Consider the following 16,974-nt stretch of genomic DNA (forward strand, 5'->3'; position numbering starts at 1 on the left):
AATTACTTATAGTTTTGGACTTACATGTTAACATCATTGGAAGGAATACCAATTCGTGAAAATCATGACATACATGACAAAGAAATACATGACATGAAAGATCCGAAGGCAAACCCGCTGGTCTTCATTTTTGAATCTAAAATGACCAGAGCGACATTTGGATATATTAAAACGTGGGTTTATTAAATCATTCCTCTAATGATTCCAAAAAAAAAAAATGGCCTTCGGAAACAGTAGTGTGGCCGTGTCCTATATCTCTGTGGCTGGTATAATCCATATATCAAAAACAATATGACAGGAAAAAAATATGGCAAAAATTGGATCCCATAAAATGTTAATGACTTCTCGGATATCTCTCTATCTATTAACATAAATATATTATGAAATAGCATATTTTACGATCTTTTCGACTATTTTTATCTGCGCTTTTAATTTTTTTTTCCTTCCGTTGGTATCATTAAAGTGTGAGTTTTGTGATGAATGCTAACTACGCTAAGTTAGTTCTTTTTGATTTTAAAAAATTGAAATTTTACTATACAGAATTTCTTTAAAAGCCATAAAATAAAGCCGCAAAGTAGATATGAAAATTTATTTTTTTATTTGACTGAATGGTTCTTATAAATTGACGTTAACATGTGTTAGCATTAAAATTTGAAAATAATTTAACATAAATGTATGGCATATGTCAAATTTAGCACACTCAAACAATATATGCAACCGAAAAACTACGCATCATATAAGAGAAAAGTTTAGGTAAGAGTTTATTAAGTTTGAGTTTATAAATGTGAATCAAATTCGAAACTTAAATTTAACGCCACTTTCATCCTTTTATTTCATTTCTTTTTCCATTAATCTCATCAATTCAAACTCATTTGCATTATCCATTCAGATTTAAATTACAGCATAACAATTGCTATTATTCTACTAATTGAATGGAAAAGACAACAAACCCTAAACAGTTTCCGATTCAACTTACATATTCCTATTCTTTAATTATTGATTCCCTTTTAAAATAAGTAATGTTAATTATTAAGGGATGACAACAAAGAGAAAGTAAGGAAATGTCCTAAAATACTTTTTCCGAATTATGATTTCTAGGTAAACCTGAAATTCCTGAGGTATTACAGGATGTGAAAATGAATAGATGAGTAACAAACGGTTAGAAGGATCACGTTTGTAAGAGATGAGTAACAATTCGGAAAGAATGATCACGTAAAAGATGAGTAACAACTCGGAAAGAACGATCACGTTTGTGACTCTCTTCTAGGACTACATTCTAGACAAAAACATCAATACAAATAACGTTATGAATAAATGTTTGGATGTGTGACAAGTTAATGTGTCTCACACGTATCACAACGTCAATTTTTTACGTTATCTTATGGATTATTCGATTTCTTCTACAGACTTTTAAATATTCGTCCAGTTTTTTCCTAATTTCAGACAAAAAATAAATAAATAGATGAATTGGTGGGAAAATGTTGGATGCGTAAAAAAAGGATGCTATAAAGAGGTGAATGATCGAATATTTGAATGAAGGTGGTTCGTTTTGAGTTGTGATAGTTTGTTGATTGATGAATGCTAAAGGATGTAATGTAATATGAGCTCCCACAATTCCTTAATAATTAATTAATGCTATGATGAATTTTTATTTCGCAAAACAAAAATAAACATTCGAAAATTACTTATTTGAAAATTTAACGTTACGTTATTACGTCATAATGTATACGATCATTTTACAGACAATAAAGTCTAAAACTTCCATTACGTTTCTTATATTATAACATTAATTAATTTACGTGAAAAAAAGTATGAATTTGAATGTTGAGAGTTAAAAAAATGTACAAAACTTGTCAAGTAAAATGAATTTTAAAATTGCCTTACAAAATAATTTGCATAATTAACAGAGAATAATTTATCAACTTATCAGAAATATCAACCGAAAAAAATAGTTGATATGATCACAATAGTGAGGAATTAAAAAAATTCCCGAGATTTACTTCAGCATACCTTCTATGCTTATCACAAATATAAAAAATTAAAAGTGTCACATCTGTTTCGCTTGAAGCATTTATTCATTTCGTTACATTACCTAAATTGCAATCATCATAATTACATACTCAAATTAGGGGATTAATGATAATGGATGAGTATAACAGTGCTTATCATCGTCCTCGCCAATCATATCATTTCGTTAATCTCTCATACGACAATAATTGGATTCGTAATGCACCAGCCAATGTGAAACTTGTTTATAAACGATTTAGAATTTGTTGACAATATGACGTAATCTTCCTATTATGATACTACACTTACCGCAATAATTGACAAATTGATAATATACGGAGATGTCAGCAAATCGATAATTACCTCATATTGAAATCAAAACATGATATGTGATATAGTCACAGAAAGAGAGAGAGAGAGAGGAGGGGAGAGAGGGGATTGTGTGAGGGGACACTAAGCTGGACATAGCAACGGGAAGTAATATATACTTGTTTGCTCTCTTCTCATCAACAGATAGTGCAAAAGTTTAAATGAATGAAATTATAATTTAAATTAAAAGATGAAAAGTGAGAGTGAAAGGGAATGGGAAAGATAAAAGTTGAAAATAGTAGGCGCATTAATACTGGATAGAAGAATAGATAATATGAAGAGGGGGGAAGATAGACGAATAGATTGTTGACCTCTACCCGTTGTTGTAGTGGTTAGTAGCTGGTGCAATAGAGAGAGTGGAATCGATTGGTGGGTAGTTAGAACTGAGCGGAATAAATGGATGGATAGATAGATGAATGGATGGTCGGTTAGTCGATCCAACTATGATACATATAAATAGATTGATAGATAGATAGATGGATTGATTGATAGACTGATAGACTGATAGATAGTTGTAGTTTAGTGAACTGCTCCACTTAACTTTCCGAGCTATGGCGGATTGTAAGAGCGAAGAAATGGTAGATGAAGAGACGACAAATAGGCAAGAAGGTATGATGGATGGAAGCATTTATCAGAAAGATTTAAGAATTGCTTTGATAAAGTGATATTAATATCATTAATTATACAAGATAGAACTGGGGATCTTTGTTGATTTGATAATTATTCTAAACATAAAATTGGCAAAAGCACAACAAATACATACAATCATTTACATTAAGATATGTTCATTTGTTTTAATCCAATTAATTGTAATCAATTTCAGTCTTCCATTCTAATTAATTATGATTGTCTGATCGTTACTACCTGTTTAATTGCTTGCACCCAAATATTTTATCATAAAATGGAAATAGCAGAAAACTGGATTCCAATTAACAAATATTAAGCATTGCGCTCATGTGTCGCATTAATTAAATATAATACTTCATTTCTTTTTGTAAACTTAAGCTTTGCGCATATCAAGTTATCACTAATGATGGAAGTATATATTGAGTAAGATTTCGAATATCAGTTTCACTCGTTAAAATTGATAAGAAATATTAGCTTGTTAATCGTTAGAACTTATATGATTCATATCGTTTGCAGCAATATGGGCAATATTTGTTACAGTAATCATTATTTTAATTGCAGTGGGATAATGTGAAACAAGTGGGGGAGAAAAACGAGTTAGTTTTACTGTAACCTAGTGATAAAAGGTCAAGTCATGTCAACAACTCTTTCGGATACTTCTAGTGAAATTACTTAAAACTACTAAAAGAACGAATGAGTCATTGAAGATGTCAAGGAAGAATGCAATTAATTGATAATGATGAAAGGGGAAAGCGAGAAATTTTCGTTTAATGAATTTTCAGAAGTAAGAAATGTTGAAGACAGGCAGTGCCGATGTACTATCGATTAATTTCCCAAATGTCATCTGATTTGATTACGTAAACATTTGCATTGCTCAAATAGCTTATTCATTAAACTTGCATTTCTGGAGCAATGTCGCGTTACAGAAGTTTCTGGAAAAGTAAATTTAAGTTATTCCATGTAACTAAACGATAATGGGGTCATTAACAGTTTATGAGGTGATAGAAATAGAAATATCATTAGAAATGTGAATTTATAATGAACCTCAAATAAATGATAAGCTTTTATAAAGCCTATAAAAGATCCTTCCTGTTTATAATTCATTTACAATGAAGATTTTAATTTGTACTGTAATATGGTTTACAAATTGTATCAATAAATTGCTTTCATTAATACCTCAAAATATAGTTAAAGTAAAAGTCATGAAGGAAAGTAAATGAATCACGGAGAGATGGTATGTATATTAAGGAGTGACTATAAAATGATTATGAAATTAGCTAGGCGACTAAAAAAGCGCACTTGATAAGCTTTAAACAGTTCAAAGAGAGGTCACATGACCAGAAATATGCTTAAAAGATTAACTATCATAATTGATTTGCTAATTAATAATGATTGATTAGTGGTTGATTAAGATTAGTTGTTTACGTATCGATAAAATCAGCAAGTGAATCCCTGAACAAATATATTATTATTTGTTTTAATCGATACGTAAACAATCATTCTTATTCGTAAGTAAAAAAAAAAGAAGATTTAGTGGCTTATTGATAAATTGAAGTTAGTAAATTTAAAATATATTTCCGGTCTTTTTTAACTTTTTTTTTTTAAGAGAATTGGTTAGATAGTATTGTAGGTAGATTGCTGAAATATTTTAATTAACCTATTTCAATTAAAAATTAGTGTGAAAATTCAAAGATTTAATCATTCTACAGTTGAAGAATATTCAGATGTGAAATAAATTTGTAAAGAAATTGGCGGAGTAAAACTGACATGTCACATAGTAAATAGACGATAATGTTCAACGACTTACATACGACAGGAAATAATGGCGCAATATTATTAGATACTTTTCCGCAGTATCATTATATTATTTGTAGTGATTGTACATTGCTGAATGCGACAGGTATAAGACAGGTTTTTCGTCTCTCCTCAAATATCCTCCTCCCATTACCACTTCCACTTCCATTTCAAACCATCCTATTCTCATCTTTCTAACTCTTCCAAATTTTCAATCTTACCAATAATTCACTTTACTTCTAAGGTACAGTTGCCCTAACCATAGATTTTATTAAATTAACTTGTAGATTAGAAGTAATTAAACCTATAAAAGTGACATATAAAGTCGTGACATAAATAGCACTACACCATTACAAATTAAAATTCATTGAAATAATAAAATATGAACAAATTTAATTGAGCAAATTGATAGATTTTTAAGTCTATAATTTATGCATCAAAAAAAAGGAAAAATTGAGAAACATGAAAGTTTACTTTAAAAATAATAAGAGAGAAAAATAAGTAAGTTTTTATGGAATAGTTATAATTAATAATAAATTAATTTACTTTACCTCTACCAGTTTTATAATGATAGAAAGAGAAAGTTAATGTAGCAATGAGAAGGTTAAGAAAAAAGTACCTAATGGAAGGTAAGGAGGATGGATCTGTTTAGTTTACATTACATTTTTCGACAGATATCGCAAACAAAGTAATGAAGTCATCGTCAAATCACGATATTACTCCTAGAATACAGTCATTCTTATCTATTTGTAATAAATGCTTATTAATAGCATACTTTCTTTGCTAATTAAATAAATAGCTAACAGAGTTGTCTTAATCATTTCAATCTATGTGAAGCTTTAAAAAATACCACAAAAAATGTGAAACAATATTATTTAATACTTTCCTTTATTCACTTAAAACAATCGATTTGGTAGGGGAAATTTGTAATTTTACAAACTTTGTTGGATTGAAGTAAGAAATAAAATGTATTATTTGTCAAACAACTAACGATGAATAATGAATTTTGACTGCAAAAATTAAAAAAAATGGAAGATTTTGACAAGTTTTATTTTTCTTTGTCGTGAAATTAACAAATTTAAAAATCTCCTTTTTCTTTTTATTAAATTTCTGAAATTCTAGGAATTTCCGAAATTACTTAAATTTCATAAAAGACTAAAACTGATATCTATTGTTTCAACATTAATTTAAATATCAGTCCTTCCAGTTCAATTACATTGCTCGTTATTATATTGACTTTAGATTTTAGAAACATCCTTAAGTCTCTATTAGAAGATACTTCTAATTTGTAATTTAAGATGCAATTATTTCTTTCTTAGATAATTAATTGTTGAATGAAAATCAACCGGCGCATAAATTAGCTAATTTCCATTGTTCATTAATTAAACCACTCAATTATTTTGTATTATTCTCTCAGATTCAGCAAAAAAATTATGATTAATAGGTTTTTTTTTTCGAACTATTGCAAAACAACAAATCATGATATTGGCAATAAATAGTAATGTGCAGAATTAATCATTCCGTCCTTTTCTTTAAGTTTTACTAAAATTTCTCTTTTTTTGTGAATTTGTAAAAGTGAAGTCAATTTCATTTCTTGCTTAAAAGAAATTATTTATTATATTAGCCTTTTTTGTTATGAAATTCTTTTTTTAACAAGCTAACAGATGAGAAGATTAAGTATTTGATCAATAATTACAGAGAGATTGTGTTTAAATTTAATTTAAATTTTTTCAAACTCTTTTAAAAATTTTTAAACCGCTGGTAAAATTAGTTAAATGAAAAGTTGCCTTCAGAAGTAACCAAGTTTGAGGTGTAAGGAAAATATTACACTTTAACAGAGATTCCAAGTGGATAAGGTAAAAAGAAAGGATTGATGATAAAGGAAAGATTTTGTGAAAATAGCAGCTGTTACTTTATTGGTAGTTAGTTGAAAATATTCTCGAGAAGAAAAAAACAAAATTGTTTTAATATTTAAAAACCAAATATTATTTGAGTTAAACATTTCATTCCATTCCGTATTTATTTTTAATTTGCTCAGGAAAATCTTTATTTAATTTCAATTACTTTTTTTTTAATTTTATAGTTTGCATAGCTATCGAGTGGTAACAAGTTTATAGCTGCTTTCTTTTTTTTTTTTGGTGTTGGATTTCTTTCCGAAAATTGAAATACTATTACGACAAATTCGGAGAAAGAAACTTTTATTTAGACAGAATTAATCTGTTGTTGATAAAATATCAATGTTTCAAGTTTGTTGCAATCCTCGCAGTTCCATGACAGAAGTGCATAAAGCATAAATCAACAAACCATGATAAACAATCATTATTTACCAAAATTATCAGAATAATTAAACGTTTTTAATTATATAATAAATGCGACCATACAGAAATTTTCTGAATGATAATTAGATGACGCTCTTCACGTAACTCCATCATATCAGTTGGTGTGAATGCCTATAAATGGAATCACCTGACCTTAGTTGTGCTAATCCAAAAATACTTCAAGCTATGAGAAAATTTCCAAATGTCTCTTAATACTTAGCTGCTCCTTTTCTTACAATACAAAGCAATACTAACTAATATTTCATGAGACTTACGTTTATTTGCATGAAAGGATATAAGTCCAAGAAAGTTTAAACGAACAGTAAACGTATGTTGGCTGAACAGAGTGGGATAGTTCGAGTTGATAACAATTTGAAGAACGGATGGAATAGGCGATATATCACCTATCACAATACATGTTTTTTTTTAAGAGACTTGCACGATGTCAATACCACAAGAAATATCACATCAAACCATCTGATACAAAAATACTCTCGAAATTTCCATCATTATTTGAAAATGACTGAATTAACAAGAGTTAATGTGTTTAAAAAGTACATTTTATCAGAAAAACTCATGAATATGTTAGCCCTACACACAGTTATCTGAAAAAATTCCTTAGGAAAATTGAAAAGATGGATGGATAGATTGAGGTCATAAATTAGAAATAGATGAAAGTATCGTAAATGAGCGCACATTGCTTCAGACACATCTGTTTTGTTTTTCCAGCAAAAGTTTATAAATAAAACCAAATTTAACGGCTAAATTGTTAAGTTTGGTAAAGGGAAATTCTATTTCCTATTCGTCTGTTTCTGATCTTTAGGTAATACCCGAATGTGTTCATATATCCTACTTTCTGAGAGATGCACATATGGTGAAATTTTGTGGACTGCTTTTTTTTTGTTCCCCGTATTATTCAGTACTGTGATAGCAATTTTGTTATGTGCTTGCATTTATATATAAAAAGAGATCATTATCCGAATGAAAAAAAACCCGAATTTGTTTAGATCTGCCCATTATTACCTTTACTTTGACGATGATTTAAAATCATATCACCAAATTAGTGAACCACAAGGAAATCAGTTTTCCGTTTAAAACAAAATTTCGTCAATATTTAAGCATTCTGTTTGTTAGTGAAAACTTACTTTTGGTATTATCACTAAAACCGCTCGTAAATATTTCACAGGTAAAACCCAGGAAACTTAATCACTTCTACCACAATAAAATAGTCCTACTCCGTTGAAAAAGAGTATGAATAATATTTTCTCATGAATTACACATTGCCGGTAAGAAAAAGGTAGGGATAGGAAAAGGTGAGGAAGTGGCAATATTCACAAAACTACAGAGTTAAGTCAGAAAATAAAGAAAAATTTAACTTTTTTCAATTCGGCTTTGTTTCAAAATTCCGGAAAAAAACAATCTAAAACAATTAAACTTCAGAAATGTACGAACCAGTTTTACAGTGATGCTGAGGGTGCAACATGAAATCTTTTATTAAATTCATGATTCAGAAAACAAAATAATCTTCGCAAAAAACGCAAAACGGAAAGAACAAAAATCAAGAGAAAACTTTAAGTAATAATACATGAGTGTGATGAATGCACGTGAAAGTGAAATTGGCTTTACTGAATCCCCTTGAAAAAAAATTGTCTTTGGTGAAAGAAGATATAAAAGGCATTTTTTGATCTAAAAGACAATTTTGAAGTACCTAAAATATCATCAAGTTTTTGTCGACTGCAATATGAATTAGCAGTCTGGGGAACCAAAATGTGAACGAAATGGAGGAAATGTAGCATTTGTTTCGAACATTTTTTGGAAAATTAAACGAATGACGATATTACTGCAGTCAATGAGATATATCCTTTTCTAACAACACATCCCGATTCTCATGGTTTTTCCAAATATATGGAAATTGTTCCAATTCGGATCCTTGCTAGAATTTTCACAAGGGATATCTCAGAGGTTGATAATCTGTTGATACGAATAAAATTTTGAAAAAAACTGAGTGGTAATAATTCACCCATAGAATATAAACCGCTATAAAGTACATGATCTAAAGCATGCTTTTACGCCTTTTTGAAAATTAAAACAGAAGTTAGTGAGTTGGTGAGCGTACTTGAACACTGTCAACAAGCTAAATGATATCTTAGAATTAAAATTTTGCTGAACTTTGTAATATCAGAAGCGATGGAATTGTAATTACAATTAAATAACAAGCTAATCCAGGAAATGAGTGCTCCTCACTATCCTTCTATTCCAAATGCACAGAAACATTAAGCGATTTTCACCTTAACTGAAAATATTTCTGGAAAACTAATCTGGTCCAGCACCTGCAACATAAAGGTTAAAAAACACTAGTACTTATATAAACAGTTTCAAATGACTTTAAAGAGGCAAACAAAATTAAAAAACTATAAATCTAACAGAAAAATCTCGCAACCATCTTTTAACAGTTCTGGAAGAACAAAAAAACTTACTTCTTGTTGCAATAACTCTGTTCCATCCTCCTCGTCCTGGATCATAATCTTTGCGGTATTCATCTCGGACCTATAATAAATTCTAAAATATAATTAACCCTATACATATGACTGTATGCTTGCAAAACACTACTTCACTACTGTATTAAAAAGAAACACAAAATAAGAAATGACAGCAATACTTCAAGAAAGTATTCTTAAAAGTATTCCCAAATGAAGTACTCTCAGACAAGTTTGAACTTGATAAGTTGCAGTAAACTAAGGTTAAAGAAGGGTAGGTAAACTTAAAATAGAAAAAAAAAGACACTGAAGTTCCAGTACCTGCCCACCATGTTTACCACGTCCGTACTGTCGACCTTCTACAAATCCAGCGTCCCAATCCGTACGAATTATTCGATCATCTAACCGGGTTCCATTTATGCAACGCATAGCGTCTTCCGCATCTTCTCGAAGGTAGTATCTGTATAATCTAATAAACCTTACTATACATAAATTATACAGACTGATTCTACGTTTTTTTTTTTTGTTTTTAATTGAACTGTTAATTATTCGGAAAAGGCAATGCTTCCAGTGCCATTAGTAATTGATATTAAACAGTGGCTTGCAACTTCAGAGTTGTCAGTTCGGAAATGAAGAAATTTTATCATACACATTAAATCAATTCAAAATACCCTACATATTTTCCCACACCATATCGACGGCGAAAGAAAAAATTCTTGCATCCTGAAAAAAAACTAATATTCAACTCACTCAACAAAACAAAATCCGCATGGCGTCTTCTTAAATCGATCAATACCCATGATTATACGTTTGATATCACCAGCCCGACTAAACAGTTCATAAGTCTGAAAAACTGCAGATGAGAAAATTGTAGAGCAGAACCACAAATATGAATGAAAACCATAATTTGAATATGCAAACCTGTTCCTCTGTTGTGTAATATGACAGGTTGCCAACATAAAGTGTTTTCGAATTAAGCAGAAGCTTTTCCTGTTCACGCAGTGAACCCTAAAATAAGAGCTTGATAGTCAATTTTATAAATATAGATATATTTGTTACGATAGAGCTTCGGACTTATCTAGAAAATTAGTCAAAAATCCTGGTATTTCATTAATCTAAAGCAAAGCAGCAATAAAACAGAAGCTAAGAGTAGTGTCATTTTATTCACTTTACATACTAACCACTCTTTCTAGAAATTTAAGTAATAAGGAGATCAGCAAAAAAAGTATTGGGAACATTTGAATATAACATACTGCGCTCTTAATCAGGGCTTAAAATACATCAAGTAAAGCTGTTCAATGTTTCGTTGCTCCAAGCAAATATTTCATTCCAATTCCAGTATGTACTAAATCCTCATGACTTATCCTTCCCACAATGTACAAGTACAATGTACACAATGTATAAGCAGCACTCTGTCGAGACAGAAGGATGATTCCCCTTCCCTCTGGCTCATTTTTTCGGATCCCACTTGAGACACTATCCAAGCAAACATATTTTTATAAAAGAAAAATGTTAAAAATACTTCAAAATGAAAATATCATAATAGGCGATGAAGAATTGATGAAAACAGTACTGACCTTGAATCGCTGGTCGCGATAAGGGCCTAACGATGAGGCATCGTCTTTAGCTCGAAAATTGATCACACTGCTCATTTATTGCCAAATGAAGCGCACATCGAAACGATGAGAGAAATTGCTACTGAAACAAGCAAGAAGACCTGAAGTCCATATCATATCTACTTAGTGCATAATTGATATCAGTGTAAACCGAACTTATGAAGTGTCAAACTTCATCATTCATCCTCTTTTTGCCCATTCGCTTCGCCATTAGCCAAATGTGATAGTTGTTTTCGAAATTATCACATTATCACAAAATCACAATCAATTATCACATTATCACATTATTGAAATTATCACAAATGTGATAATTCCGAAAGCAACACGAGGAGTCAAATGATGACACGTGAGACGAAAAATTCGAAAACCGAAAGTAACTTTCACCAAGAATCTCCCTTCTCTTTGCCAAACTCTACTTCCTCCAAACTGAACCTCGCACAATTAAATTAACTGAACATTCCTCATAGTAAATTTAACGAGGTAAATGAGGGATTTCTAACGAAAAATCATCGTCCCATTAGCTATGACTTTGTTTCTGTTAGATTTTGTATTTTGATGGTAAGTTTGGATAGTAAGCGGAGGATATGTATACATTAGACAGGTGAACTGATAATCGCGGAATTTGAAAACACTGGCTAGATCAGCTACTTGAGACAAAGCCGAACTTTAAAAAGTGCTTTATTGAAATTTTGGATTCCATGTCATGGAAATTTCCGAAATTTAACTTTAAATTTCTGATATTTGGACAATTATTATGGCTTTCTTAGAAATACAAATATTGCTTCCGGTACGATCCAGCATGGTTTACTGCCAATACACGAGTTTAACGATTAATGCGTCTTGTGCACAATTTTCACGTTTGTTTTTATCAGCAGTAAATTTTATGTTTCATTTCCATAAAGTATACTTCCAGGATTATTTGACTGGAAAACAAGGTATTGGAAGCCAAAAAAAGATTTTACCTGTATTTCACCTGTTTGAGGCGGTAAAAGGAGAGGAAGAAGGCTGAATCCTTTCACGTATTCCGGTTTCGTAATAAGCAGAAGTTAGAGTAATCGTTTTTTCTTGTTAACAGTGATTTTGAGATTAATGGTTAATTTAAAGTATATAGAATTGTAAACTATTTGGAACAGTAAGTAACAGGAAATTAAATGGATTTAGTTTTGGGCGGTTGAGAGTATTTCGGATTATATCATTAAGATTAGCATTCTATCTTTTTCCATTTCAGTTACTTCTGAGGTATTAATTTTCATGCTTTTAATAAACAAACAAAAATTAATAACAAAATTACTGCGGATGTGTATAATACATTAACACAAATATGATTACTAAGTACACTTCCATCATCGATGAATATCTGTTGTAAGAGCTTGTACAATGCATGGATCATTTTTAGAACCTTCTCTGAATTCTTCAAGCGTTAATTTACCATCAAGATTCTGCAAATTTTTCCTTTTATTATTAGCAGTAATTAATTAAATTTTAAAATTTCCAGGAGTAGCATACCATTAAGTTTTGTTTATTTGATGACAAGTAAAGCTATTTCATGCTTCCCAAACTGAAACAAATTTTATCTAACACACAATCAAAATATATAAAATTATTAACTCTTATCAGATAGATAGGTATGATTTGTGAAGAAGTAAATGAATAGTTTTGTTTGGATGGTGAGAGAATATAAATGAACAAACATGATCCATATTAGAAAAAATTTTGGCGACTCGTTTTTCTGGAGTATCTTCATCCTTGGGTAGTTCAAGTATATCACCGATCATTGAATGGATTGCTTCAACAATATCTCCCATTTCTTCCTTCGTTATATAACCATCTTTATCCACATCATACAATGAAAAAGCCCCTAAATGAAAATTGTGTCAGTTATGAGAACATTTTTAAAATTCATAACATCATTCAAAAAATATAAGGGAAATAAAGCTCACAGTCTAACTTTTCATCGAGTGTACCTCGTGATGTTATTGATAATGCTGTGATAAATTCGTGAAATGATATGCAGCCATCCTGAATTGATTTTGTTCTTTGATCTTTTCGCAAAATAGTAAAAAGTAATCATTTCTCATGCTAAATTATTAGATTTTTTTTTCCAAATAGAAGATACGAAATTGTTTATGAATTTCAAAAATAATAACAATAAGGAATCATAGTGAAATTTGAGATGTATAAAATTCAAGAAAATTTATAGCGTGTCAGAAACTTTCTTATATAGATATAAGAATGGAAAATTATAGCTGGAGTTTTGAAAGTTTTTTTTTCTGTCTTGCTGTTAAGTTCGCTATTAAGCTTTTGTTTTTCATATGTGTCTCTGAAATATACTGTAAGTTTGTAACAGTCCATAGAATCCAATCCTTGGAAAGAAATTTTTCATTTCTTTTTTTTTTGTCTTTAGTGGTAGGCAATCAAAATAATTTCAGAATGCTGCTGAATTCAACAAACTTTTTACTGTTTATGCGTCTAAGGAGTGGCAAAGGCTGGAGAATATTGAACTTTATGGCCATGGATGGGCAGTTTATTAAGCCGTGGCAAATATATAAATGTGCATGATTTTAGAATCGAGCCAAGAAGATGTTATATCTTCGTTTTCATTAAATCAAGTGAGTTGAAACATCAGGTAGTTGGTGTTAAGGTAACAACTTTAATATTGTCAAACATGCTTCACTCCAGCTTGGCCTGACATGCTATGATAACATTATCAGTTGACATATTTCATAGAATGACTATGTGAACCTACAATTACTGTGAGCATTTCAGGAATCTATGATAAAAGCTAAGCTAACATTATTGCTGTCGAAGACATTGAACACGAATGTAGCAAATTTCGTTGGATCACCATTTGGGAAGAATTGTTTGTAAATATTCTGGAATTCATTCATTTTCAATTCTCCAGTGGGATAATCCTTCATGAAATCCTTGTACCACTTTCGTAATTCCTTTTTAGTAACTACAATCTGATATGATTATTTTATGCTTGAAATCAAACCTGTATAAAACTTCCAAAAATCATTAGTAAGGTCCTTCATCATTCGAATATTTGCTTGGAAAACTTTTTGAATATACGATCAAATTACTTTTAATAAATGAAATGAGATGATCTCACATTCATATTTTACTCTATTTTCCTTTTTATTGTTTGTTAACATCATTGAATAAGCGAATTAAATATCAAATTATGCTGTTAATAAGTTAAATCTTTATTACTGAATGAAATTAAATGAAATTAAATTTCAAATTCCAAATAAATAAATTAACAAAAAGTTTCAACTAACAATATGTTTTGCTTTCCAATTCCAGTAAATCCTCTTTTGGAATTTTCTTCCATACTTTCTTTCGTTTCGTATCGTTATCTTCTTTGCTACCGTTTATGCCCATTCACTTGTTTTTCAATATCCAAAATTTTTTAAAACAATATTTGTAATGAAGTAATTTATTAAATTAAATGTAGCATGAAGAAATAAGCAGATTTATAGATGAATTACACCAAATTTCTTCCTTAATTATACTATCAGAAGTATGCTTCAAATATGATGAAACGACAACTTTAACTTTAAAGAAAAGTAAGATAAAAGTCTAATTTTCATTTTAGAATGTGATAAAGTGGTGGTTTCTTCTGAATCCGATTTAGATCGTTTTATCCAATATATTTGGTATTCTTAGTTGAATTTTATACATTTCTTGATGAATCTCGATCAAAGATCACACTTGTGAAAACTTGATATATTGAATTACTTTCAGTTTTTGACCAACTTTTTCTATTCTTTTTTCATCTATCTCTATAGATCAAAGATGACTTTTAAATAACACTATCACAGAAATGTTGATGTAAGGTTCAATTTTAAAGCATAACTTGACCATTCAAAAATAATTTACTCATACGAATAATAATCAGAATGAAAATTATTTCCAAATTAATTATCAATTGATTGAAGCATAGAGTAAGACTTTGGAGTCATTATTGATCATTAATAAAAACTTATGATCTTTTTAACGTAGTTCAAATCTAATCATAAGTTGAATATGACCAATACCCTCATGATCTTGAACTACCTGAATTATCGCCCTAGAATGACAGTTATTTTTTTCTCTAATGTTTACTCCTGTTATAAATGACACTATTACTAATAGTGATAACGAGCTGATAACAGACTTCACTAATTGAAAAAGCAATTTCCTTTCAAAAAGAAAGAGAAGTAAAGTGGGAAATCACAACTGTTACAAGATAGATATGCAAAACTCTGAAATGAACGGAAAAAAGCCTTGTCTTCTTCATTAATTTCTGCTAAAAGCTCTTTTTATTCACGATATGATATTTAACAAACAATAACTTCTCGTTTTACACGAACATAACTTGCTGCTAAAATTTCTACATATCATAAAATCAACGAAAGTGAAATAAATCCTTTCCATTTTACAAGGCAGTACTTCCGCTGTTTACGGTAGACTGAAATAGCTAAGTTCAACAAATTAATCCCGCATGATAAAACATGAATAAATGTTCAAGATGTCAGAATTATTTCATTCTGTTTCATTAAATTTAAGACAGTACTTTTGCTGTTTATTGTAGGCTGAGATAGCAGATATTTTATGGCTAAATTCAACAAATCAATCCCATTTAATGAAATACGAATAGACATCGGAATAGATCAGAATTGTTACATTTTATTTCATAATTAAATTTTGAAATTGGTACAAATGCAGCCTAATTTATTAATCCATCCAAATATATTGTCAATGATACTTTTACTAATGAGAAAATTTGAATCTTGAAGTGATACTAAATGAATCATTTATTAATTGCTCATTTACTTTTCAACAAAAGATAATCTATCTTTTTATGCTATTTCAATACACTTTATGTGATATAAAAATGAAAAAGAAAAAACGAGTGAATGAGCTGTTTTAAAAGGTTTTTTAATATTTAAAAAATGATTTCTTCCGCTCAACAAATTTGTAATATACGGCAAAAATATTAAAATATATTAAATACAATATGCCAGAAATGAACAATTTTAAAATGATCAATTGATTCAGAATAATCACTTTTATCAAGCGTCTAATTTTTATCAACCCTTTTTTATCCCATAAAAAAACCTATCACCTCTTTTACTCTGTCACTTTGATTAAATTTAAATTTTATTTCTTACATGAGCAAAAACGGTTTCACAAAATAATTATTCTAAAATTAAAAATATGTTCAAGTTTAAAGGCTAACAGCGCTTTGCCAGTTTTAATAAAGTAACATTTATTGTTTTGAAAGATATTTTTACAGAAGTAGAAAAAAAGGACATTTCAAAAAAAAGAAATGAAAAAAAAATGTTGTAAGTATGGAAACAAAGAAATGACTTTGAAAGTGATTGATGTCAATTCCAAGTTCACAATGCTTTCGGCATTTTTCCGCCTAATGTTGTGTCGTTGTTGGCGATTTCAAAGATTTTTTGTTAATTTTGAAATTGAAAGATAAAAATTTATTTTGGTTACACTTTTATCGCTAATATTTTCCATAAAGTTTCGTTGAAGTGAAAAGAACGAATTTGATTGCAAATTCCATTAGTTCAATGTGTTTCATAGCTTTACAGTAGTTGCGTTTGCTCCATAAAACCTTTTAGCTTTTTAAACTCTTTCGAACTTCCGGAAATACGCACCAATACTCTTAACCGAAACAATAATGCTAATAATTTATTTTCAATTCTCACGAAAAAAAAAGAAAAAGTAGGAATGGAGGAAGAAAATGGAATTCATGAAATTAATCAGGAT

General features: G+C 29.7%; 2 protein-coding genes across 2 annotated transcripts; both read right to left on the bottom strand.

Annotated features, from left to right (window-relative positions):
* Positions 1-9,185: 9,185 nt before the first annotated feature.
* On the bottom strand, positions 9,186-11,297 carry LOAG_03270 (nuclear cap binding protein subunit 2). The gene is made up of 6 exons (XM_003138807.2): positions 11,170-11,297; positions 10,514-10,600; positions 10,343-10,437; positions 9,914-10,052; positions 9,593-9,662; positions 9,186-9,445 (listed from the first exon to the last, which is right to left on the bottom strand). The coding sequence occupies exons 1-6, from the start codon at positions 11,242-11,244 to the stop codon at positions 9,429-9,431; spliced, it is 483 nt and encodes a 160-aa protein (XP_003138855.1). The 5' UTR covers positions 11,245-11,297; the 3' UTR covers positions 9,186-9,428.
* Positions 11,298-12,498: 1,201 nt separating this feature from the next.
* Positions 12,499-14,592, bottom strand: LOAG_03271 (neuronal calcium sensor family protein 3; the record flags this gene model as incomplete). The annotated part of the gene is made up of 5 exons (XM_003138808.2): positions 12,499-12,647; positions 12,900-13,066; positions 13,149-13,227; positions 14,001-14,164; positions 14,490-14,592. The coding sequence occupies 5 exons, from the start codon at positions 14,590-14,592 to the stop codon at positions 12,552-12,554; spliced, it is 609 nt and encodes a 202-aa protein (XP_003138856.1). The 3' UTR covers positions 12,499-12,551.
* Positions 14,593-16,974: the final 2,382 nt, after the last annotated feature.

Source organism: Loa loa, assembly GCF_000183805.2.
Source record: "Loa loa unplaced genomic scaffold supercont3.154, whole genome shotgun sequence".
Classification (NCBI taxonomy): Eukaryota; Metazoa; Nematoda; class Chromadorea; order Rhabditida; family Onchocercidae; genus Loa; species Loa loa.